This window comes from Archocentrus centrarchus, unplaced genomic scaffold (genome assembly GCF_007364275.1).
Source record: "Archocentrus centrarchus isolate MPI-CPG fArcCen1 unplaced genomic scaffold, fArcCen1 scaffold_48_ctg1, whole genome shotgun sequence".
NCBI classification, from domain to species: Eukaryota; Metazoa; Chordata; class Actinopteri; order Cichliformes; family Cichlidae; genus Archocentrus; species Archocentrus centrarchus.
The window spans coordinates 1,665,784-1,691,715 of NW_022060272.1; the positions used below are offsets into that span (position 1 = coordinate 1,665,784).

The 25,932-nt window shown below is 39.6% G+C and overlaps 2 protein-coding genes across 3 annotated transcripts; one reads left to right on the forward strand and one right to left on the reverse strand.

Annotated features, from left to right (window-relative positions):
• Nucleotides 1-587: 587 nt before the first annotated feature.
• Nucleotides 588-14,665, reverse strand: plekho2 (pleckstrin homology domain containing, family O member 2). Its single transcript, XM_030725124.1, has 7 exons — nt 14,273-14,665; nt 7,819-7,968; nt 7,504-7,626; nt 3,914-4,018; nt 3,712-3,810; nt 3,049-3,342; nt 588-2,941 (listed from the first exon to the last, which is right to left on the reverse strand). Exons 1-7 carry the CDS (start codon nt 14,279-14,281, stop codon nt 1,643-1,645), a joined length of 2,079 nt encoding a protein of 692 aa, XP_030580984.1. The 5' UTR covers nt 14,282-14,665; the 3' UTR covers nt 588-1,642.
• A 5,370-nt stretch (nt 14,666-20,035) lies between these two features.
• Nucleotides 20,036-25,669, forward strand: znf414 (zinc finger protein 414). Of its 2 annotated transcripts, none has more exons than XM_030725163.1 (5): nt 20,036-20,186; nt 21,624-21,734; nt 22,195-22,300; nt 22,805-23,295; nt 25,300-25,669. In XM_030725163.1, the coding sequence occupies exons 1-5, from the start codon at nt 20,138-20,140 to the stop codon at nt 25,467-25,469; spliced, it is 927 nt and encodes a 308-aa protein (XP_030581023.1). In that variant the 5' UTR covers nt 20,036-20,137; the 3' UTR covers nt 25,470-25,669. The 2 variants fall into 2 exon arrangements, with proteins under 2 accessions (XP_030581023.1, XP_030581024.1); XM_030725164.1 differs by lacking the exon at nt 20,036-20,186 and adding an exon at nt 20,213-20,399.
• The last annotated feature ends 263 nt before the right edge of the window (nt 25,670-25,932 follow it).

The following is a 25,932-nucleotide window of genomic DNA, read 5'->3' on the forward strand; positions in this document are numbered from 1 at the left end:
GCTGTTTCAAAAATCCTAAACGTTACATATGTGACCTATGAAGGCTGTGTAGGGAGCACTTCGGGTTGATGATGTATACTAGCTGCATTCCACAGCTATCATTGAAAAGTGGCTATAAAGCAAAGGAAGTGATATCGTCATCACAGCTTAGCTGCTGTGTCTTGGTACTTCCCTCGTATTTGACAGATTTGCCATCTAAAAGAGCTCAGAAATACTGCTGGTTATAAGAGATGACTAAAATCAGATGCTGTGCTTACAGTTTTCTTCAGGCTTCCGTTGAATGCCTTCAGAGAATGAGTAAAAACCACATTAAGACACATTAAAGGAGTGAAGGTGGAAGGCTTTCCTGCTGGGCAGTAAACCATCCAAGAAGGTGTTTGCTGCCTCTGAAAGTGAACCAGCGGTCGTGAAGCTAATCACAGAGGAAGCTGACATTACGTCAGCTAAGTCAGTTCAGCAGTCCAAGTAACAGTTTTCTCCACTTAAGCTGAGTGCAGCTCCTCAGAAGATATAATGATGGACTATGTTTACATGTGTGAGCGTGAAACTGACTTAGATAAAAAATAATAATAATAACAATGGCCCTCATTTAATAACAGTGCATTCGCACTTTGTTGTAGTTTTTTTTTTTTTTTTCACTGATCTCAAACTTTGTTTTTACTTGAGCTGCAGTTTCTGGCAAAACAAGTTCCAACACCCCTGCTGTTTCAACCCAAGCATCACTTTTTATTTATTTATTAATTTAAATGGGGGTGTGGCTGTATGCAGATAGTATGTTCATTGCAGGCAGCAAGTATAATGAGTCTCATGTACTAACATACCCACAGGATTAAGAAAAAATTAGCCATTATACACGAGCCATAATTCTGATGGTGATTTTGCCTGGAAATTCTTTTTGCATAGAGTAAATACGTTTCCATGCACATTAGTTAATAAAGGCCATTACTTTGCATCTACAAAAGAAAACACAGTATTAAAAAATACACAGTAGCACATTACTTGCCACTGCAGAAAAACATACATTAGAAATAATTCCACATGGGTCATTATTAGTAAAACGTTCCAAGTGCAGCGAGACCATCAACAATAAGAGTTTTGTCTGTCAGACCGTTCGTTAAACCCTGATCCCTTAATGAATAATGTTACGCAGACATTCCAATCTTGCACACCACAGCGCATTAACAAGAATAACACCCAGAAACTCTTTGAATCAGTGATCTATTTCAGACAAAATAAAACTAGGCCAGCATTTCTTCTGCTGCCTGTAGCTGTCTTATTTTATCAGCTAGCTAAACAGGCTAACACTGTCATAACAGAACAGAACACAGGTGACACCCTAGTGTCGTGTTCTGTTATAAACATAACATTGGTGTCCAGGGCAGAGGGTGGCTCTGGAGTGTTGACCTCCCTGAATTCAATATAGAGTGTCCAGGTCAAGCCTCCATACTGTGGGGAAATAGTACAAATTACCCTCTTTGTAACCTTTGACCCTTGTATACAGAATATTACTTTCCCTTCACCTTCATGCAAATTTTATTTAGAGGAATCCAACACTTGGAAGACATGTTTAAGTTTTCCATACTATGCCTGGGCAATCACTGTTTAGCTAGTCACTTTCAAGTTAATCTGTTATGGCTGACATTCACCAGCTCTTCCTCACATTTTTTGTAAGTTTCAGTTTCTTGACCTCCCTGAGGACGTGCTCTGCCTTCTTCAGTTTCTCCATGGCCTCAGCCAGCAGATCCCTGGGTACGCCCTCCTCAACACTTCCTCCCTGGTCCTGGGACACTTTGCTCAAGAGCTTGCTCGTCTTTTCCATCTCTAAAGCCACTTCAGTCTCAAGGTTAAGGACATCATCGTTAGGACTCCCAGCACTTCCAGCTCCAGGTCTGCCAGACTCTTTCAGCTGAATATCGGCATCAGAGTCAGACAGCAAATCTGCAGTTGAGGCTGACCTGACCTTGGTTGTGGGCTTGAGAGGAATGGTGGGCTCTACTTTCACGCGGTGAAAGACCTTAGGCTTAACCTGTGCTGGCTTTGAAATAACCGAGCTCTGAATGTCACTGGTGTCCAACACATCGAGAGCATCACGGCTTCCCCTGGGCACACCATTAGAAGCTACCAGTGTGTCTTGACTCCCAGAGGCGTCACTCTCATCATCTGAGTGCTGACCACTGTCTACAGATTTCTCATCCTTCTTTTTCTTCTCCCCGGACAACTGATGAAGCAGTGGACCTGAGGTAAGGTTGTCAGTGGCTGAATCATTCATCGAGACAATTACTGAAGGGTCTTCACTCTTGGGTAGTGCGTCTTCTGACTGGACAGAACTGGTTGAGGTAGTATAGTCAGCTCCCTCCTTAGGATGACTCATAGCTGAGTGGCTTTCTGTGTGCTGTATGTCAGACTCAGCAAGTCCATCAGGCTTTTTCTTGAATTTTGCAAGAGGGCTAGGACTCTTTCTCGGTGACTCTGTGGGTGTTTGTGGCCCACTGTCAGACATCACCTTTTTGTTGCTGTTAACTGTTTCCTCTGTGCTATCATCTCTGACACAGGGTAAAGCTTCTGTCGATATCAGCTGCACTGTCTCATCTATTTCCATAGTTGTTTCTGAAGTCTTATTCACACTACTGTCTTCATTCTCATTATCTTCATTACTCAAGCCTTCAACCTGTCGGCCTGGCTCCACAGTGGGATGTGAGGGCTTCTTCTCTTTGGATGGAGGTGTAGGAGGGTGTGGCTTGGACTGTGAAGCATCTGCAAGATTACTCGTCCAACTGCAAGTGCTGGGCTTATTGGGAGGCATTGGTGGTGGAGCTGCCTTTTTACTGGCATCAGAACTCATTTCAGACAACTTCTCAGGTTTTGTCTCATCTGTAGTTTCTTCAGCAGGTGAGGCACAGGGCTTTGCTTCATTCAATGTAGACGCTGGGGGCTTCGGTGCCTTCAAATATTATAGCAATTTTTAAATGCCATGATATCCAAACAGAAAGATATACACAAATATTATGATACTATACAACTGGAATGTTTATAAATAATTACACCTACCTTTTTCTCTGAGCCATCATTTTTGTGTGCTTCATCCTCGAGTGCTGCACTGGGTTTAGCCTCTTTTGTTGGCGGCATTGGAGGTTTGATGACCTTTTTTTGTTGACTGACCTCTGGGTCCGGCTGAGCTTCCTCCTCTGTAATTGGCACCAAGGGTTTCTCACCGGTATTAGAAGGAGGTACTTTTAAGGTGTCACTGCCATCAACATTGACATAATGTGCTCCATTAGGCATTATGGCATCTTCAATATCAAGATCCAAACGCAGGATTCCATCAGATGACACAAGAGCTACCTAGAAGAAAAGATTTCTGATTAAATCATACAGATTACACTGTCTGGAGCCAGTAAAGAACTGAAGAGAGAGCAACCAAAGGGCGAAGCTGAGCGACAGTACAACAGATATGTGGAGTGGTATAAATAAAATCAGTGGGTTCAAGATGAGAGAAAACCAGCTTGGAGAGAGCAAATAAGCTAAAAAAAAAAAAAAAATTAGTTCACAGCTCTCTGCTGCCTCCTCCATCACACACCTTTGCCTCCACTACTTTCAGTGGTTTTGCCAGAAAGACATATTACAACAATACAGGCAGTATCTTACCCACACACACACACACACACACACACACACACACACACACACACACACACACACACACACACACACCTCTTTCATATGTATCCTGGTTGGTGGCCGCCGGTTACGGTTCCCTTTGGGCCTTGATCGAGTAACATGTTCCAAATTACTACCCTGATCAACCTTCACCTGTGAAAATATACAATTATTTGTTTTTTTTTAAATACGTGTTTATAAAACTGATAATAATGATTAAGACACATTTATAACTGTCAGACAAACATCTGTTTACCTCATCAAAAACTTTGTTCTTTGCTCGATTAATGCCATCACTGAGAGCTTTAATCCAAGCCTCCTTCTCCTCTGCTGTCTGAGCCTGGAACTTCACATCATGGACCTATCAGTCAAAGTAAGCAGATAACAATCACTTTAAAATGAGGAAGATAATCAAACATAACCTCTCGTAGCAGCTGGTGTTCTGCTTGAGATGTTTCTATAATTATAGTGGCATAATTAAAGAGTAAGAAATACTTTATTTATCCCATATTTGGGAAATTATTTTGTTGCAGCAGTTGAAATAATATATTTAATTATTTTCTGGCAGATGTGTCTCTGCCAGACAGATGCATTATATTATAGTTACTGCAGGGGGTATGAAAGATTTCCTGTCCTTTTGGCAATGGAGCTGAATCCATCTGTTAGAGAAGGTGCTCCACTGCCTGTCCAGCACACGGTGCAGACTCGAGGGTGGGCAGGATTATCCTGTTTTTTTTTTTTCCTTTCAGTTACCTCCTCTCCACTACTAATTCAAAAGTGTCTATTTTGCAGACAATCACAAAGCCAGCCTTCCAGATCACTTAGTTCAGTCTGTTGTCCCCAGCTCACAACTGTACTTAGTGAAAACCTCCAAAATTTTGCTGCACATGTTGAAGGATCTCAGCTTCCTTAGGAAATAGGACTCTGTGTTGGGTCCAGTCCAGCCTGTTTTTGATGTGGACACCCAGGTACTCGCATTCCTCCACCATGTCAGCATCCTGTGCCGGGATAATTGTGGGCCGTGTAGCCATCCTCTTCCTTCTACAGTCAGTCACCATCTCTCTGGTGTTCACATTCAGAAGCAGATGACTGATTAAATGTCATGGTATTGCCTAGTATTTTGAGTTTAATTGACTTTTGAAGATGACTGTTTTCATTGGTTCTCCCTCTGAGCGTCTTGGTTCTTCATGTTTATGTTCTTCCTCCATGTGTCTGCCTTCGTTCTGACTTTATGTTCAGTAGTTTCCCATGTCCTCTCTTTTTGTCTGTGTTCCCAGGTCTGTCTTGTTCTCGTGTCTTGTGATTGGTTTCACTTCCCAGTGTTTCCCTGTGTGCTGTGTTCATTTTACATTTGTGTTATTTTTGGTTGTCTCTTGTGTGTGTATATTGTCTGTGTTTTCCTTTGTCCTTTGTTGCATCGTCATTTAGTGTTCCCCTGAGCCTGAATGTGTGTGTTTCCTTTTTGTTTTCCAAGGCCTTTGCATTATGTTAGATGATTTTCCTTGGATTTTGTATTTTGTTTTTGGACATCGGCTAAAGGCTCTGCAATAAAGCACTGTAACCTTCATCTCTGTTCCACACCTGTGTGTGGGTCCTACCCTGCCTGCCACACAGTTAAACAGCATTTGATTCATTATTGAAGAATGTGATTAATGGTGAATTTAGACACAAGTGGTGCAGTCTGCAGTTCATTCAGATCACACTTGAGGTGGATGTGGTCGATACCAAACGTATAAAACATGTTATTTTCTGTTCCCAGCAGGTGACACTCTAACTATTGCAGAGAGACTGGGACTCCATCAAACATGTGAATCATATTGAATTTTAGTTGAAATGTGGATAGATAGATAGATAGATAGATAGATAGATAGATAGATAGATAGATAGATAGATAGATAGATAGATAGATAGATAGATAGATAGATAGATAGATAGATAGATAGATAGATAGATAGATAGATAGATAGATAGATAGATAGATAGATAGATAGATAGATAGATAGATAGATAGATAGATAGATAGATAGATAGATAGATAGCGTGCTGCTCAATAGTTCAATAAAGACGTCTGTCTGTCTATTTATGGAAGGCTGGACAGACATGGCCAATTCTGTATCTGATGGATAGAAATAGTCATATGGTTAAATTTGAAGAGTATATGTTGAATTGCTCTTAGACTTTTTTTTAATACACAAACTATCAAAGTACATTCTGAAGCAATATTTGGTAAACACAATGCACTCTGGTTTAACAAGGAGGACATGTCTATTAAAATGTAAATTCTGTGCAGCCCCTCAGACTCCTGACAGCAGAATCTTTAGGTGGCACAAATCCCCTGGAAGGAAAAGCTCTGAGACACATAATGTCTCAGTTGAGTTTGTGAGAACCCACAGTGGCACCATGTCACAGTTTCGCATATTAAGGAAGTTTTCTTGATTAAGTTTGCAATTTAAAAGATTTTTGAAATTCTGTATAGATTTTCCTCGAAAGACAAATGCATGTGGGCTCTTATGGGTTAACTCAACAACATGTTAGCTTTTATATGTCATATATGGCATATGACATATAACAACACTGTAAGCTGAGTTAGCAGATGAGCTCTTACACACACATCCAGCAAATTCTTAGACCCATTTTATCCTTCCCAAAATTCCTGGTTGTTTCTAAGTGAAACACTTTTTTTGATGCTATTATTGCTGGGTGGTCTTCAAATGAGATATTTTACCTCAAACATGCAGCATTGTCTTCATTATCACAAAGGAATAGTGAAGAAATGTTTTCAGGTTGAAAAACAGTGAAGCTTCTTGGCACATGAGAGGCAATGTATATGATCAGCTTCTGTGCAATAACTCACACCACAGTGATTCAGTGCTTGGTGGACTTTAAATGATCAAGCAGTGATTTTTGTGTTACTGTTTCTTCCATATCTTTTGCCAGGTGTTCAAGATTTCAATTAAACTGTTGGTTGTACCGGACATGTTGATTAGTGCATGTAGAATCATAAAAATATGTCCTTCCAACCCCATGAGGAAATGAGTAGTTATTTTACTAGTCCTAAAAAAGCGCTTTGCTTCTGGTGACCCTGGCAGGTAAGTTTCAGACCCCCCGACATAATTTTTATTGGCAAAATTAAGCAACCTTCACAATCACTTAAACACAGATTTTATATGTTGTCATAGCCTCAAATACTGATCAATGTTAAAAAAATATATATATTTAATAAAAATCCCTGCCTGCCAGGTCACCCTGAAACACAGAATCAAACAGCATTTATTAAGCCTTAATGTATGAATGCTCCCTTTCACAATGTATTCTTATCTGCATTGTCATGACAGTGTAAGTTATCATGTCCATAAGATTTTCAGAAAACATGACCTCTGACCTTGATCTGGTCCCTGAAATTTGAACTTTAAAACATATACACAAAGTCTATCTCCCATACAGACAACATCTAAGTTTAATGTTCATCTTTGTCACCTTTGCAGCATAAATGTGGAGACCACACAGCACCTGTTATGTGTTAGTGTGATTTGGTGCTATATAAATAACACTGAACTGAATTGATATCTAAGCTCTCTATAACCAGATGCTAATATTCAGTCTGTTAATAATAATAATAATTTTGAATTTCTGTTGTTTTGTTGTTTTACTCATTTCTGTGTATTGGATCTTTAATTAATGTGCTTTGAGTTGCAGAAATCCCTGCAGTGAAGCTTGTAGAGTCACGGGCAACAGACAGTGAAACAGACTGTAATGAAAAGGGCACAAAACTACTGTACTGGTATAGTAAAGACATGTAAAATGTCTTTAAAACAGGACTAGCTTATCTGCTTTATCTCAGCTCACCTTATTTCCAGACTTTGGGGATCGTATCAGTATAAGTCTTTGCTTCTTTGTGAAGGGACTCTTTAATTCATGACATTTATCATAGTTTTCCAGGTCAAGCCTCTCCAAACAGTTCTGCAGCTCCTGCAACACAAAGTACTGATATTTAAAATATTTGTATGTACAAGTCTTGCAAAAGAGCAACTATAACATCTACATGATTGTGTGTGGTTTAATAAAAGTATGAGTTACAAAACTCTACAAGAGTTGCATGGCAATATTGACATAATTTGCATCAGAACTCCCACATTCAATGTGTAGAGACTTCATATATACCTCATTTTCATATACCACAATCTCTGTCTTCTCCACATGGATGTAGCGGTCTTTATAGCTTGCCAACAGTCTGCCAGGGGCCTTCTTCAACCAGCCAGCCTTACTCAGGAACTTAGGCTCGTTATGCTGGGCTGGGTCTTCTTTCGCACCCTGTATTGATACAGAGGAAGGAAGTCACACTCAAAATACACCCCAGTCTACTAGCAGAATGCAGATCATTATATTCACTTTCATTTCATCAATGTTATATATTACAGTCACATAATATATCTGTACAAGAAAAGGACAGTGGTGTTGATTCACTTCTGTATTCTCTATTTTCACCAAGTGGTAATCCAAAATTGTCAACAGCTTAAAGTATTTATTAGCATGAGCATTGCACAAATGAGCTTAGCACATAAATCAAGTAATGTTACTGTTATGTATCACCCACAGCACACAACCTGCAAAAAAGACTGCCAGGACATGAGCCTGAACGTGCCAGTGTGATAAACAGCTGTTTTTCTCCAGAGCTGAGACTGCAGCTTCACTGCATTAACCTAGCTGGATTAACATGTCTCTAAATATAATCTGAAGACAATATATAAATACATATGCAAAGGTTTTTTTGTTTTTTTTCCTGTTTTAAGTTATTAAATCATGCCTTAAAAGTCTCATGTGACTAACACACTTGCTGTTATGTTTAAGAGGCCATTTCCAAGTGAGTAGTGTAATACTTGTAAGATCATGTCAAGATTAGCCCGAGTTCTGCTGACATTGTGGTGTCATCATGAATATTTTGTTGTTAGAGGTGCTATAAATGCTGTAAAAAGAACTGTAATCTCAATGTAGTAAAATGTCAAATGGTGATGCAGGGAAGTTGCAGAAAAAAAAAATCCAACAAAGAATAAACTAAGAAAATAAAAGTCCAGCATAAGAAAGCTCAAACTAACACTGACTTCTCATAATCATCTACCTGAACCAGCATATAGGCTAAACCTGCCGCCTCCCCTGCACCTGTTACTGGCCACCTGGCTCCACCATTTATGTCTGTTTCTTCTGAGCTACCTGGCTTTTCTTCTGATCCTAAGCAATCTGGCAGCTGCAGCATCTTTTCCTGCTCCAAAGCAATGAGACGCTTTGCCAAAGTTTGCTCCCCTGGACTCTACTTCAGACCTGCCTGGCAGCCCTTCAGCTTTGTCTCCTCAGGGGTTCAACCTCATCCACCTGCCCTGCCTGTTCTAGAGACCGTGCTTTCTTATAAAGAGATATGGGAGTTTAGTGGTTTGCAGACTGCAGGTAACGAGCACAAACCTGTCAACTCTAAATGATTTTGGTTATCTAATATAAGCACAATTCATAAATCCATTAGTTATTTTGCATGTGCACTTATTTTTGCACAGGCCAAGAACATTTCGCCTCACATAGAGGAGTATTTCACCATGGAATTCAGTATATGTGAAACGAATTTGCCTAATACTAAACCAAGTACTATAATTCCTTATTTTGTTATGGTGATTGGTTATTTTTCATGGTGATTAGCTTATATTACAGTCTTCAAATCTCTAACCCTCGCTTCCACAGGAACTGCAGTCCACTGAAGAAAAAGCCTCATTAATAAGACCAAACTATGATCGAACATTTCTCTCCTGTCAGGGGTGGTCTCCTTCAGAATGACAGCGCCTCCATCTAATGGGAACAAGTGGCCACTGGATGAGTATTAAATTAATAACATTAATATACTATAGTCTTTGCAGTCGCCACTTAGGATAACTCAGACTCAGGTCAAGGGATGCTTTCCTTTCTAACCTTTGCTTAGAACCTTTATTAAAAATATATTGTCTAGTGACAGAATCACAAAGACTTGTGCTTCTACAAGTGACAGCGCAGAGCACACTGGAATTGTTAATTAAAGGCACAGAAGTCATCAAACAACTTGTTTCTGTCGGCACAGCCTGTCTCATCCTGTCTTGACAAATGCACTTAAATTCAATGATTCCAGGCAACTGCAAATTTTTACTTTTATGTAAGCAACACCTTACAGTAGCTACTGATACTGAGTATGGAGCCAATACCAGTGTTAAAAACAAACTGTAACCCCCACTGTGAGGAAGACAGACATCTAACTCAACTCAAACACACTGCGCTCCTAACTTTAAAAAGTAAAATGTAGCGTGTAGCGCTAACTCAATTGACCACAGATTATGGTTATATTAGGAACCATTGCAAGTTTAAAAATAAAAGCAGTTGGTGTGCACAGAGTGAAACACCTCTATGTTGTTGTGACTTTGCTGTTAACTTCCTCCATGCTCCATTAGTTCTACCTCATGTGCAGCAACTCATGTGCTGCTGCGAATGCTTTGGGCCTTTAATGTTGAAATATTTTGAAAAATAATCCTTAAATACTGTTGAGCAACATTTTGGTTGCTCAACATTATATAAAACAGACGTAAAAGTTTAAAGTTAGCGTAAACCTTTTTTTACTGCAAATCACCTCGTTTATTATTCTGGTTTAGGCTGAGTGGGAAGTCATTTTTCCACTTTCACTCTAACTCAAAGTGTCTCTCAGTTTGGTAAACAGGACTGCAGCAGCAATGGAAGATTAGAAAAGCAAAAATGAAGAGCTACTCTTTCAATATAGAATGATGTGTGACTAGAATACTCAGTGGTGCTCCTGAATGGAATTACAGTGTAGGGCTGATCAAACCTTTGCAACACAGAGAAATGTTTCCATTACTCAAGCTTCAGCTGACTGGTATAGCTCTGCACTGTGATATCAGATGGTTATGGGGCTCCAATTTTGGACTTACACAGGAAGTCTGCTCTCTCATGAACTAAGAACATGTCTGACCTAAAACTGCCCACAGATGTTTCTGTTCTAGCGCCCCTGTTATCTGTGGTGTTGTGGTGACTGCTAAAATGGATCACCAGTCCCCTACCATTGCTCCTATGCAATGAAAAGTCTATGCAGGGACAAATTCTAGTACCGTTACAAAGTGACACTAAGCTAAGTTATCTGATGCAACCTGAGTTTTAAAAGAGGATTAGAAAACGGAGTTTTTGTGGAAGTGGCACTTTTAGGTTAGGTTGTATCTGTCATTTATATTGTCACTGACATGCCCAGATTAAACTTACCATAAGCCTCAGTGTAACTCACACTTACAGTAAACCCCCAATATGCCCCTGCAGGTTATGCTGGGAGACAATAGCAGAGTTATTGTTTTGTTTTTTGTTTTTTTGTATTATTAACCTGTTATTAGCTAATCAGTTGGCCAGTCAGTCGAGGTATCTACCACTTGTCTGACAAATGCTGCACAAACACCTGTGTAAAAGCCAAGATGACGAACAATAAAGTTTATATATATATATATATATATATATATATATATATATATATATATATATATATATATATATATATATATATATATATATATATATATATATAAACTGAGAAAATTTAAAGACAGGGAGTGTTTTAGTTTACTGCCACCCGTGCTGTCACAGCCAAATATGCTGCGATCAACAGGAGAGGGTTTCACACTGTCCACGAGCGGCTATCAGAAATCATTCTAGTCAATATTACACACATTCATCACTCATTCTGTGTGTTGTTATACAGTATTGTTTATTAAATAAGTTAACTATTGTATACAATTTCATGCATTCTCAGTCCAGAAACCACTTTACATTGAAACCCAACTTTACAGACCTCTGTTCTACATATTAGCCCACAGACCACAGGCGAGTCTTAAAGTTCTGCTGGTTGCTAACAATTGACATTATGACAAAAAAAAATTCCACTTTATGATCCTTACTTTTTATTGTCCTCACAAAGCAAAGCCTCTTTTTATTTCTAGAAAAAACTGTCTAAATATATATATATATATATATATATATATATATATATATATATATATATATATATATATATATATATATATATAAAAAATATAAAATATAGAAAAAACTTATAAAGAGACACATAAGGAGAGCATCTTATTAGCAATATTTATTGCAGGGGATGATTACTTTTACTACTGATTACTAGTTTTTTACCATCATGATAAAAAATTTCCAGGAAGACGTGATGTCTGAGCGCTTAGATTCCTCCTACTGACATGCACTTTGCACGTATTGTTCTTCAAAAAAAAAAAAAAGGAAAAAAGAACCACAACCAAACACATTAATTCACTACCTCCTGTTATGACCTTTATCTGCCACCATACTGGTTGTGTTTATGACTTACAATTATGAATTAATCTAGTTTTGAACCAAGCTTTTGTTTTGTGTGCATCAATATCAGCGAGCTGCCATTCTTCTTACTATTAATTATTCCTTTCAATTTTTTTTATGAATTCCACTTGGAAAAATGGAGGGTCTGCACAGTATGAGATCCTTGGTGTTTTGGAATGTGTTGTACTGGTGTTTTGAAAGAAGTTGCCCTTCCATCATATGGAATTGCCTTACTGTCCATCACTTCCTATCAATGGTGTGGACTCAAAGTAAGATGGAGTGCACACACTCAGCCATTGTAGGGAAGAAAGTTTGACTGTTGGGAAAGCATGAGAGAGAACTATTTTCTGCCTGACAACAATGCAGCAGTCTGTTTTCTCTTCTCTGAATAGGTCAGGCAGACTAGTCATACTATGCACTCTAGGGGAGAGGGATGGAGACTGTAGATGACTCAGAGAGCTAAGGCAAATGATCGTCACAGAAGGGCTAGAATGCTTTGGGGATGGAACTTTAAGAAAACAGGTGAAGTAGAGAGGAGGTGAGAAAGGCATTGCAAATTAAAATGAAAGGAACAGCTAAGTTCTAAGTGGTCACATTGTGGCACATTCCAAGCATAAACATGCCCATGTATTGGTTCCAGTTCCGCTTTACATGCAGATCACAGGGCAACCTGCTAATACTCTAAATGACACTGATACAAGCTTGGCCCACACAGAGCAATTCACTGTAGAAAATATAAGACTCAAATATCTTCTTTCTGATCACTGAAACATTCTTAAATCTTCCGAGGGTTCCATTTCAAGCAGTTTCAATGGTTTGTCCCTCACCTACCAGCTACCGCCCTGGGAATCCCCATTCAAACTGGATGTAACTTTCTCACAACACAAAATTGCCACAGATTATTCTTACTCCTTTTTTTTATTGTAGATTTTTTTTTAATATATACCTTACAGCAAATTAAAATGTCATAATTGATCTCACAAACTGCTGACGGGTGAGAATGAAAAGCATACACAAACACACACACGCGCGCGCGCACACTCTCAGGGCCTATGACGCAAGAAAATTAACAAGTTCACCAGATAAAAAAAGAGAGGCTGCTGCCTTTAATTATGAGATTGGAAACTGAAGGTAAAAGGCAGCTGACAAACTTTCACGCTTTTGATCAATCTCACTCAAAGGGTCAAAGGGTGTGGTCCTCCATGCATTAAACAGTACAGAACAAGTTCCTCACATACAGTGGTGAACATAGTATGTCTCTTTTTGACTTCCCTTTTCTGGTAAACTGGCTTCCTCAAAATTCCAAAACGTAATTGAGGTATTGAGTTCATATATTAGCCTACATACTGTGATTTATGAAGACCCCGGCCTTGGTGTCTTTGATGTTTTAAGTGAAATGTGTTCTTTGCTTTAAGCGGATGCTACAGATGTTCTGAAATGTTCTGTGACCCCTGCGACAGCAGCACGCAGGTTACCATCAATCATTACGTACTTTGTGAGAGTAAACGTTATGAGCCCAGTGCTAAAGCTCAGAGCAAATCTGGAAAAGTTACAAATCAGAACTGTATTCTGTTTGCAGAATAACGTTCAGCTGTGTGAAGGTTTGACCTGCCTTTGCTCCAGCTGACCTGCCAAAACTAACCGTCACGACGCGCGTGTAACCGAACACCCTGCGTTAACAAGGCTTCAAATAATATTTACCAAATAACTTGTCTTAGAAAATGTTTCGTTTCGTACGGTTCGAATTATTATTATTATTATTATTATTATTATTATTATTATTATTATTATGTCCGTTTGTAAAAGGAAGCTGCAGTCCTGGCTAAGAAACTCTTCACTGTCTTTCCCGTGGAAACGACAGATTCCGTGAACCGGTGACAGACGGACAGGTGAGCAGGTGCTTCGAGCCAAAGAATGTCTGCACTGCAGTTGACTGCAGCGGGCTGAGCCCTGAAACAGCTTCTTCTCTCGCTCATGGCTGTTACTCCTTCCATGAAAAAGCTGCTTCAGCTTCACACTGCCAGCAGTCTTAAGGTCTCTGGGCCTTAACTTTACTCTCACAAGTTGGTCGCGTCTTTGCAAAGTATATTCCTGCCTGTTTCTAACGTCACAGGGTGCGTTCATTCACATCTGTCAAAACTATAACCCTTCCATCAATAACACGAGAAACTGTCACACACACACACACACACACACACACACACACACAAAAAGCCCAGGCAGCGAAGTGACTACTCACATCTTCCATGATAAAGGACTGCGATCCGTTATGTGGCTGATGACTAGCCCCAAATCACTCGACGTCGCCCTTTCTCACCAAAAACGATTTACTTGTTGCCTGTCGGTCAGCAGCTGACACATTTCCAGCGCATACGTAAATGAGAAAAATAAGGAAATGGACAGTTTATGACACGAAGGGTCGCGTCGTTTTCCTTTTTTTTTTTTTTTTCACCTCTGAAAAAGTTCGAAGAAAAAACTTTAGTTTCCGGTTGAAGTCCCTTTACACTCCTGAACCGAAAAGGCTGCCGAGGAGGAGCAACGCGATCAGCAGCTTGCGTGCGTCTGTGCACCAGCCGACGCATCCTCGATCAAACTCCGCAAACTCAGCGCTGCGGCATGTTTAACTTCATTCGGTTTGTGCTCGGCGCGAAGAAAGAAAACCCGCAGCTGCAGCTGCAGCATCCTCGGAAAATCGCAGATTCACAGCTCCAGTCATCACTCAGCGGTGGATGACAGCGGGAAGCACCCGGAGGGGGTGGGTGGGGGGGGGGGGTTGTTGTTTTGTTTTGTTGATGATTTATTTTATTGTTAATTTGTTTTTGATGCAATGACACAATGACTGACTACCATCATAGTGCTGTGGCCTAGCATGTTTTATTACACTCAGCACTTCCTGGTAGGTGTGGCTGTTCCTATGCCTGCTGGTTTGTGAGGGGATGTTTGAAACGTAACAGATTAACTAAATAACTTCAATCCACTGTAAAAGTGAACAATGTGCTATCTAATATACGTTTATCAGAGTTAATGAGCATCAGTTAATGGTATATTTATTTGTATAGAATTTTTTAAAACACCGCTACAAAGTGCTTCAAAGTTGGATGAAAAATAGCTCGATTTATCAAGCATTTTATCCTGTATCAAGCATGTCTTTCCTACAGGATAAAAGTGAATTTATAAGTACAAATGCACATGGACTGTCCACTCTGGGAAAACTTGAAAAATTTGTTTGAGCTCTCAGTTTCATTTTTTCCACAGACCCTAGAAAATAACATTCAAGTGCTGAACTAATTATATACTTGATCAGCTGACTGAAGGACTGAAGAATTATCAGTTCTCAATTATTTTAATGAGTTATTATTAGTTTTGGTCATTGTTTAACCAAAAAATAAGAATTTGCCAGTTTTTTCTGTTTGTTTGTTTGTTTGTTTGTTTTCTTTTTTCAGTTTCCCGGGGAAACAAAATAAACACTCTCAGACTGCGGGCTTACTTGTGGTTCCTAGGATACTTAAGTTACTTAGTTACACTGCAGTAGACTTAGGCTGCACTGAATGTTTCTCCATCTCTCATGTCTTTTCACTCTGTTTATACACCACTCTGCATTTAATCATTAATTATTATTAATCTCTGGCTCTCTTCCACAGTGTTTCTTTTGTCCTGTATCCCTCCTCTCACCTATGACAGATGGCTGCCCCTCCCTGAGTCTTTTTTCTACCAGAAGTTTGTTCCTGTTAAAAGGGAGTTTTTTTCCTTCCCACTGTCACCAAGTGCTTTCTCACAGGGAGTGATTTGATTGTTGAGGATTTCTCTTTACCTTTACCATAAAGTGTCTTGAGGTGACTGTTGTGGTTTGGCGCTATATAAATAAAAATGAACTGAACACATAAAACCCCAAGAAGTTGATTCTGTTCATCTGGATGTAATGGTTTCAGTGGGAGAACCATTCCGTTATTCAGCCATGTGACTTTCTCAGTCTCAGCAGACTGTTTCCCCAGCCTTATAAACAGTGCAGTTGCATAATGACCAAAAAGCACCACTCAGTAACAATGGGCCATGAGCTTAGTTTCATGAGTGTTAATATGCAAGCTGTCATGAACATTGATCAATGACCATGAGTATTGTTCACAGAGAGCTGGGGAATGGCTGCAATCACAACATTGTAAGATGTTTCTCTGTCAAACTTTCTCCTTTTTTTTCTTTTAGCAGTGCAGGAGTCTCTTCCAAAATTGTCACCCCCACTCTCTCCACTTCACCTCCATGTATACTTACTTATATGGAGAAATGAGGGTGTGGCTATATGCAGATTGCAGGCAGCCAGCATGAGCCCAAATAAGTCTGATGTACTAACATACGCACGGTGGTAAGAACAAAATTGGCACATGTCATAAATATGATGTGATTTTGCATGGGAGTGGTTTTTTTAACGAGTCACCTACAACAGACAGGTAACCTGTCCATGGTGTATGGTACCATCAACCCAGTGACAGAAGGGATAAGCTCCAGAGTCCCCACAACTCTGAACATCTACGCAAACATGGCGAGAACATGCAAACTCCACACAGAAAGCCACAGTGGATTCAAAACCAGGCTGAGAGGCAACAGTGTTAACCACTGCGCCACCATGCTGCCCAGAGTTCAGTTCAATTCAAGTTTATTTTTATAGTGTAAAATCACAACAACAGTCACCTCGGGGCACTTTATATTTTAAGATAAAGACCCTACAGTATCAGAAAGGAACCCCTAATGATCTGACCCCTTGGAGGATTTTAAATCAAATATTGGATCTAAAAGGGAGCCAATGAAGAAAAGTCAATATGGGAGAAATCTGCTCTCTCTTTCTAGTCCCTCTCAGTACTCTCGCTGCAGAGTTTTGGATCAGCTGAAGGCTTTTCAAGGAGCTTTTAGGACAGCCTGATAGTAATGAACTACAGTAGTCCAACCTAGAAGTAATAAATGCATGAATTTGCTTTTCAGCATCACTCTGAGACAGGACGTTTCTAATTTTATAAATATTGAGCAAATGCAAAAAAGCAGTCTTACATATTTGTTAAATATGGGCATTGAAGGACATATCCTGGTCAAAATGACTCCAAGATTCCTCACAGTGTTACTGGAGGCCAGAGGTGGGAAGTAACGAAGTACAAATACTTCGTTACTGTACTTAAGTAGATTTTTCAGGTATCTGTATTTATTTTTCTGACTACTTTTTACTTTTACTCCCTACATTTTTACACAAGTATCTGTACTTTCTACTTCTTACATTTTCAAACAGACTCGTTACTTTTTAACACGTCAGAGAGAAGTTTGCATTTCCGGTCAGTGCGCCGTCACACATCAAACGATCTGAGCCTAAACGGAGGAATAATAACATAAGAGACAATCGTACTGCGTATCCTCCATCATCGGGGCTGATCTCGTACAAAGGGATTAAATGCGCAAACCCATATACATAACGTCTCATTTATAGCGCTATAATCAGGGGTCACAGCGGGCCGGACCGAGTCCGTAAGTTGCGCTGCGGCACACAAACAGCTTAGCTAGCGCTACTGAAGAGGAGCGAGCATGAAGGAAGTAACGTGTGGCAGGTAAATGCAACGTTTCTAAATGCTCAACAAATATCAGCAAACACACAAAGTGTGTGCAGTTTGTCACACAGTGTGTCTGCTAGCTAAAAGAAGAGCTGCTGCATTTCAGGGAGAGCAAAGAGAGAGAAGTTCACTCAGAGATGGAGAAAGAGGACAGGAGAGGAAGAAGAGAGGTTAGAATTAAAGGTAAGGACTGGAAAATAAACTGAAGTATGCTGACGTTGTGTAATTCAAAGATTCTATGAAAATACTGCAGTTTAGGTTAGCTTGTTGTACTGTATTTACAGTAAAGCTCTGTGTTGGACTGGAGCACAGTGTTTGTGTTCATGGTCAGAGTTACAGGTTACATCAGTGCAGCAGAGATGAGTTTGAATCAAAGCTGCTGATGCTGAGATTCATTCACTGAGTCCAACATTTATGCAGCCTGTATGCTGTCAGTGTAGGGGATGGAGATCAGCTCAGATAGCTGTGAAATACTGGGTTACATCTTTGTGAGTTCAGTTCATCCACACAGAGCAGTAAACCTCAGAGCAGCAGCAGCAGGTCAGCTGATCACAGCCTGCACACCAACATCATTTACTGCAGCTACAATAGAAAGTTGTGATTCTTCTCCCCATGCAGAGCCACTACAGCTGATCTTAGGGTTCCTCCACCTTCTGAATCCCACTGTAACCCCTGAGTATCCTCATGTTGGTGTTTAGGTGGAGGCACAGTCACCCTCTACTATGGAGGACACAGAGAACAGAGCTGTGTTTGAATTCCCGTTCACAGTTTGTGTCCTATAACAGATTCAAGCTGAGTGCATTCATTAGGATTAAAATTTAGATTGGAGTAACGTTTGTATTCTCATGTAATATTATTTTATATTATTACAATAATATATAATGCGGTTCGGTTAGCTTTACACAAAAATAGCAGGTAGAAACATCCTCCAAAGAACTACTTTTACTTTCTTACTTTGAGTACATTTCAGAGCCTGTACTTTTTTACTTTTACTTAAGTAGAGAAGTTGAACCAGTACTTTGATTTTTACTAAAGTATTTTTTAACATAAGTACTTGTACTTCTACTTAAGTACAGAATGTCAGTACTTTTGCCACCTCTGCTGGAGGCCTTTATGTCTTTAAGACATTCCTGCAGTTTAACTAATTGGCCTCATGGTAGATAAAGAAAGGTATCATCTGCATAACAATGAAAATGTATGTAACACTTTCTAATAATACTGCACAGTGTGTGTCTGTCTGTGCATACTGAATGTGTGCTTGTATGGGCGTGTATGTGTGAGAATTAGAGAGAGAGAATGTAAGATGTTGTGTTGATGTCTGGTACAACATGGCAAGAAGGGCCAAAACAAATAATCTGTCCCAGGGTCTTTCACAGAATCGCTATGCTTGTGGATAAACGTATTGACTTCCAAACGTGTTGAAAATTCCAAAATGTCCCCCTTGTAAGTGTTCTGGTCTCTCTGTGTAAAGTCAGTCTCCTAGTTGCATCTTTGCAGATTTGAAAGTTAGCTGCTGTTAATGTTCCACCGCAGAGAGTCCGCCCTGCACTGATTTTTGTGTTCAAAACTAGGAAAAACAAAATCTGATTGGTTACAAAATGGTTCCTTATTTAACCCTCTCACTCCTTACTTATTTTCTATATTAGAAAAAAACTACAAATTAGAAAGTTATTTTGATATTATAGTGTTACATAACTTTATTAGAAAAGTAAGTATCTATAAAATTATGTTCAATGATATTAACCTGTGACAGCCTTGTGACAGGCTGGCGACATGTTCAGGGTGTACCCTGCCTCTCGCCCTATGACAGCTGGGATAGGCTCCAGCCCCCCCACGACCCTGAAAAAGGATAAGCAGAAGTGAATGGATGGATGGATGGATATTAACTGTATTTTTAATTATAATTAAAAGGCCTATAACATTACAGGCATTTCACATTTATTGTTCAAACATTAAATTTGTGAATACCTTAAGAATAAATCTATATAAAATATGCATTTCTATTATTATTACTTTTCTGTTATTTCACCAATTTTGGTCAATTTTAAAAGCTATAGAACTACTATAAAATACACTATCTGTGAAGTTACAGCTGTTTTCAGTGATAAAAACTGTTTTGACAGTTTACTAATTCTGTTAGATGTCATAAACATATATTAAAATTATTATATTTTTCAACATTTTTGTGGTGAAAACCTATCTGTTGGTTAACAAACAGTTATGTATTTATAGTGGTAAACTAGAGCTTAAAAGTTTTCTCTGTTAAATAAAAAAAATATTTATAAAATTATGTGAACTTTGTGACAGTACTTTTTCCAGTCTCTAAATTTTCTTTTAAAAAAATGTTCTTCCCAATTACAAGTTTTTTCATGTTAATAAACATAGCTATGTTAACAGTCTCTTTTAGTTTGTCCACAGCCCGTACCGCTGGGTGGCGGTATTTCACTATTCTCTTATTTGCCAACCGCGACAAACACGAAGAAGCCGAAGGAGTACGACTGGCACAGACAAAGCCAACGATGTCTGCTGGAAGCGTTGCTTTGCAGACGTTTGAAAACGGAAACGGAGGTTTGTAATTTAGTGAAATAATCAGACAGATGTTAACGTCTCTGCACTTTGATGTCGTTTTTAAAATCTATAGCTGTATATACGTAAATGCTGTGTTTTCGCTGCTGTGGTCGCCATTTTGCTAGCGGTCAAAGGTCTGAACGAAGGATAAAAAATCGGCACAAATCGCTGAATGAACGGATTTGCAAACGTCGTTTGTTTGGATGCTCTGCGGTTAGTAAAAACTTATCCCGTGTTTGACTTGAACTGAGACATGCCGACGAATTATTTCCTGTCTCCTGAGTGCTGTGTATCATTAATCTACTGTGACTTGCAGACGTAAAACAAATAACTATGTGATTCTCTATATACAGTTCAGGTAAATATGCAGCTGAAATATCAGTGGCGGCCGGTGAATCCTTGTAAGGCCAGAAGAAGCGCGGGCAGTGAGATAAAAACAAATGAAATCCTTTCCCATGCTGTAGCCCACAACCAGGGTCCTGTCCAGTCAGCGGAGGGAGGGACGCTGTACTATCAAAATGCATCCTCTTATCCTTTCCCAAGTAGTAGCCAGTCTGTTTCACACCCCCTATCTCAAATCCTGTGTGGTTAAAAGCTGCTAATTTTTTAGGAAATTTAATGACTCTTGGTCATTAAGGTCTAAATAAAAGTAATTCGGATGTTAAGCTACTTTACAGAAGGTCATCAGATTTGTACAATACAGTGGCAGAGATGTGAAGATTGTCAGATTGTAAGGGAGAACATCCTCCCTTCAGGTATTATTTTTTTAACATTGGGACAGTTTTAGAGAAAGATTACTAAATTTAGAGCTTCTCACCTGTGGAATGTTAGTCCCCAGTTCTTTTGGCATTTCTTTAATTCAAACAAACAGCATTTTCTGCTTTATAGCAGCCATTCCCAAAGTCAAAAGTGCTGCAGCCCACTTAAAATCAGAACATCCCATGGGTCCCACCCAATCTTAAATGTTCACTCTAATCAAAATACAAGAGAAAATGAGTTATTACCTTGAAATTTTTATTTAAAAGATACAAATAATACAGGCTGTTGGCAATAAATTGCTAATGCTTCCCAGTCATATGTAAGTGCTAATGCCACCTGGCACTGGGACACAAACTTCCATTACAACAGCAGGAAATTTAGGTCAGTGTAATGAGTAACATCACACTATAACCACCTCATACTGCCAGTTTTAATTCACTTTTTGTATACACAAATATACACATATATAATTATGTAACTGTACATACTTGTGAGTAATTTCAAACTGAATTTCTGTTATTAGTTTCATTTTAATGGCAAGAGACAGAATATCAACAAAAATTCCAGGAAAAAAAAAAACATACAATTTATGAAATTGCTGATGTTATTTAGATTATTTGGATTACATGAATATATCAGTTTATAACAGTTTATAAAAGTCATATTTGTCAATTTCAGGTAACAAGAGGATACCATGTCCATTGCATGGCTGTAAAAGAGTGTACAGTGACACAAGTGCTCTGGAAAGCCACATCAAGGATCATGAAATCCCAGCTCAGTCTCTACCTGGTGAGATTCTGCACTGCTGTTGCCTTTGTGGACATAAACAAACAAACTTGTGGCTGAATAGTAATTTTCTATTCTGGAAGACCCTAACTGAGTGAAGTGGCCTGATATTATTCTTGTGTTCAAAGTTGCCCAGCAAATACTGGTCCAAAAACAAATCTTTGTTTTTTTTTTGGTTTTGTTTTGTTTCTTTTATCACCATTAATAGTTAAGAGTTTTAGTAATTAAGTTTAGGTAAAGCTTAAAAAAAACTATAATTATTTTAAAATGTTTGACAATGCTTGTGTTGTTCTAAACTTTGGTGAAGCCAAGCTGAGGTGTCCCCTTCTACAGACAAAGTAAAAGTCCACAGTTATTACTTTAATGATGGTCGATGCTATTAAATACAAAATAAAGATTATACAACTCAAATGTTGAGAAAAGTTGCATCAAATCAGGTTAATGGTATGTTTCTTCTCCTCAGGTAAAGTGTTGCTGTGCTCTACGGTGGGCTGCAGTGGTTCCTTCTCTAGCATGCAGAAACTGATGGAACATATGAGGCATCATCATAAACCCAACATTTTCTTCCAGTAAGTTGGCCTGTGTTTTACTCATGAATTCAATTCAATTTTATTTATGTAGTGCCAAATCACTTATATTGTAGGTAAAGACTCTACAATAATTCAGAGAAAACCCAACAGTTAAAACGACCCCCTATGAGCAGCACTTAGCGACAGTGGGAAGGGGAAAAACTCCCTTTTAACAGGAAGAAACCTCCAGCAGAACCAGGCTCAGGGAGGGGGGGTCATCTGCTGTGACCAGTTCTGGGTAAGGGGAGGGAGACCGGACAAAAGACACACTGTGGAAGAGAGCCAGAGATTAATAATCACTAATGATTGAAAAGAGATGAATGAAAAAGAAATAGTGCATCATAAGAAAGCTGAAGGATCTGCCTCCCATTCTACTCTTAAGTATTCTAGAAACCACAAGTAAGCCAGCAGTCTGAGAGCGAAGTGCTCTGTTGGGGTGAAAGAGTACTGAAGTCTTGTGAATTTATTGTTTTGAATCATGCATTATTGTTTCCGTTTCTGAAGGTGTGAAAGCTGTCGCACCAAGTTGCGATCATACCGTGGCCTACTGACTCACCTGCACACCTGTTCTAAAGTGCCACGGGGTAAATCAAAGCCTCCTGAACAGACACCCCCCCAGGCTGCAGCTGTTACCAACCCAAACATAGCCCCACGGCTAGAATCAGTGTCTGCACCCCAGCAACTGCCCTCTCACATCCCAAACCCCGATGGAGCCATCCACCCTGCTGATCCTCAGGCAGACTCCTCAAGCCCCGCTCTGCTTGGTTCCTCTGGTTTGCCTCTCCCAGAAACCTCTTCTCAGCAAACCCTTATGGAAAAAGCCCCTAATATACCCCCATCTCTAAATATGGATGGTTCACAAGCAAATCCTGACCCTCCTGATTTCCAGGGTCAACACCAGACACAGACCAGGTCTCCTGAGCCCATTCACCCTTCTCCAGTATCCACGCCTCACTCTCCTCCTGGGTTGTCGGCTGTCTGGAAGAAGAATCAAGGTGAGTATATCCTCCCACTGACACACACGTCTGTAATTTGTCAAATGTGATTCGATGTTTCCTTCCAGAGTAAACTGGTCGTCTAAGTGACCCAAATTTGCCGATACTCACAAGGGCTGCCAGTGTGGGGTTTTCTCTGCACATTTGTGTGATTCATCAAAAAAAAAAAGCGGAAAAAGAAATTCCTTACACGCTCTGCATTGCTATTGTTTCAGATTCCCCCTTCTGTAAAATTTAATTAACTATGGATAAAAACTATGGTTTTTGGAGTTTTCATTGATCTTCTGTCTTCATCAGTGGATGGAGTGATGAAGGTTTAATGATGCACTATATTGCCAAAAGTATTCACTCACGCATCCAAATCATTGATCACTAATCACTTCCATAGCCACAGGTGTATAAACCAAGCACCCAGGCATTTGTGAAAGAATGGGTCACTCTCAGGAGCTCAGTGAATTCCAGCCTGTTACTGTAGTAGGATTCCACCTGTGTAACAAGTCCAGTCTTGAAATTTCTTCACGATTAAATATTCCACAGTCAACTGTTCGTGGTATTATAACAAAGTGGAAGCAATTGGGAGCAACAGCAACTCAACCCTGAAGTGGTAGGCCAGATTAGCTCCAGAACAGTGCATAGAGAGCGTCATGGACTGGTTTTCCATGGCCGAGCAGCTGCATCCATGCCTTACATCACCAAGTGCAATGCCGGATGCAGTGGTGTAAAGCAGTTTGGACAGTTTCATGCTTCCATCTTTGTGGGAACAATTTGGGGTCACCCCTTCCTGTTTAAGCACCTTGAGGTTACTGTTGTGATTTGGCACTATATAAATAACATCGAATTGTTCCAATATGCTCCAATATGGCTATGTAAACTGGTGCGCAAAGACATGGATGAGCCAGTTTGGTGTGGAAGTACTTGACTGGCCTGCACAGAACCCTGACCTCAACCCAGTAGAACACCTTTAGGATGAATTAGAGCAGAGACTGTGAGCTGGGTCTTCTCATCCAACATCAGTGTGTGACCTCACAAATGTGCTTCTGGAAGAATGGTCTGAAATTCCTATAAACACTCCTAAACCTAATGAACAGCTTCCCGGAAAAGTTAAAGCCGTTATAGCTGCAAAGGGTGGCTGACATCATATTAAACCCTCTGGATTAAGAATGGGATGTTACTCAAGTTCATGTGTGTATGAAATCAGTCGTGCAAATACTTCTGGCAATAACGTGTAAATCAATAGCCAATATACAGCTGATTGATCAAATTGGCTTGTACATTGGTTGCAGATAAAAATGTCAGTAAGAAAACTTATGATTCAGCTAACACAGTGCTAGCAAATCATGAAGAGTGTAGTTTTGGATTACAGACAGCAGTGCAGCCCAAATTTAAATTCACTCACTCAGGCTACAAACTCAAATCTACCTCCGCTATCTGCTTGTCAGTGTGGATGTAAGGTCTGCTGTTGGTTCATGGCCCATACAACAAAAGCTGTTGTAAACATTAATATTACTTCTGCTTTTATCCTTACCCATGCATGTCAGCTGCGTTAATGCAGCTCCCCTCCAAAAAAATTATACAAATTACACAGCTAATGTAATTTAAAGGCTTTAATTTCACTGAGCTCTTGAACACAAACTGTCATTTTGTAATAGGAGAGAGGGGGAGGGGACTTGTAATGCTCCATGCAGGTTGGAATGAAGTTAAAACTTGAAACATTAAGTTCAGCATCAGTGCAGCTTGGCAGCAGTTATGCTCAGGTGTCATACAAGGCAAGCCTGCCTAGTGTGAGTGCAACAGTAGTTAAAGTAATTTCCTGATTAGTTATTTCTGAGAGGATAATACAAAGTAGGTCACAATATGGCTGAATATCCATAAAGTTATCCTGTGTAATATTAACATCCTACGTAAATGCTGAAAAGTTTCTAACAAATGAGTTTAATCAGTGAACAAATCAGAAACCTCATATACCTCTGATGTTCAAGAGTTAATTGTTCTTTTGTTTATTAGGTGTGGCCTACAGCAGACGTATCCTTTGGGAGCACACCAGAGGACGCTATACATGTGTGCAGTGTGGCCACATGGTAACCAACCGCAAGGAAATGACTCAACACATCAACAGTCAACACAGCAGTATCAAAGCTGTAGAAGATACAGGGAGCTCTGCTACTAAGGCATAGTGCAGGAACTCTAATCTGCTATATCTGTCAAGATTTTAGACAAATTCTGAGTGCTGGCTATGTACTGCAGGATTTACCCAGAGTGAAGAACCCACAGGAGTAATGTGCTTATATTTATTTGGGAAATGATGTTAAGAAAATTTTGCAGAAACAAAATAATTGACATCTTCACCTCCTGCTTAAATAAAGGTTAAAGTTTGTTTTGTTTTCTTTGTGTTTCTTTTTAAATATCTGACTTGTGGGCCAGAAGATTCTTGGATGTAGTGATGGAGGATATGCAGAGGGTTGGTGACAGAGGAGGATGCTAGTGACAGGGAAACATGGAGGCAGATGAGCTGCTGTAGTAACTTATAAGGGAGCAGCTCAAAGAATAAGAGTGCAATAGTTTTTATTCACTGCAAGCCTGAGTTTTGTGTAACATTAATGGCTCATAATCATTCGACACTGTCAGAGCATTTCTCAG

Bases quoted from the DNA above. Each gene is read 5' to 3' on its own strand.
- plekho2 (XM_030725124.1), bottom strand. The intron at 4,019-7,503 runs GTGAGCTGAGAT...TTTGACTGATAG, and splicing joins CCCCAAAGTCTGGAAATAAG to GTCCATGATGTGAAGTTCCA. The intron at 3,811-3,913 runs GTAAACAGATGT...ATATTTTCACAG, and splicing joins AGAACAAAGTTTTTGATGAG to GTGAAGGTTGATCAGGGTAG.
- znf414 (XM_030725163.1), top strand. From the start codon at position 20,138: ATGTCTGCTGGAAGCGTTGCTTTGCAGACGTTTGAAAACGGAAACGGA. The intron at 20,187-21,623 runs GTTTGTAATTTA...TGTCAATTTCAG, and splicing joins GTTTGAAAACGGAAACGGAG to GTAACAAGAGGATACCATGT. The intron at 23,296-25,299 runs GTGAGTATATCC...TTTGTTTATTAG, and splicing joins TGTCTGGAAGAAGAATCAAG to GTGTGGCCTACAGCAGACGT.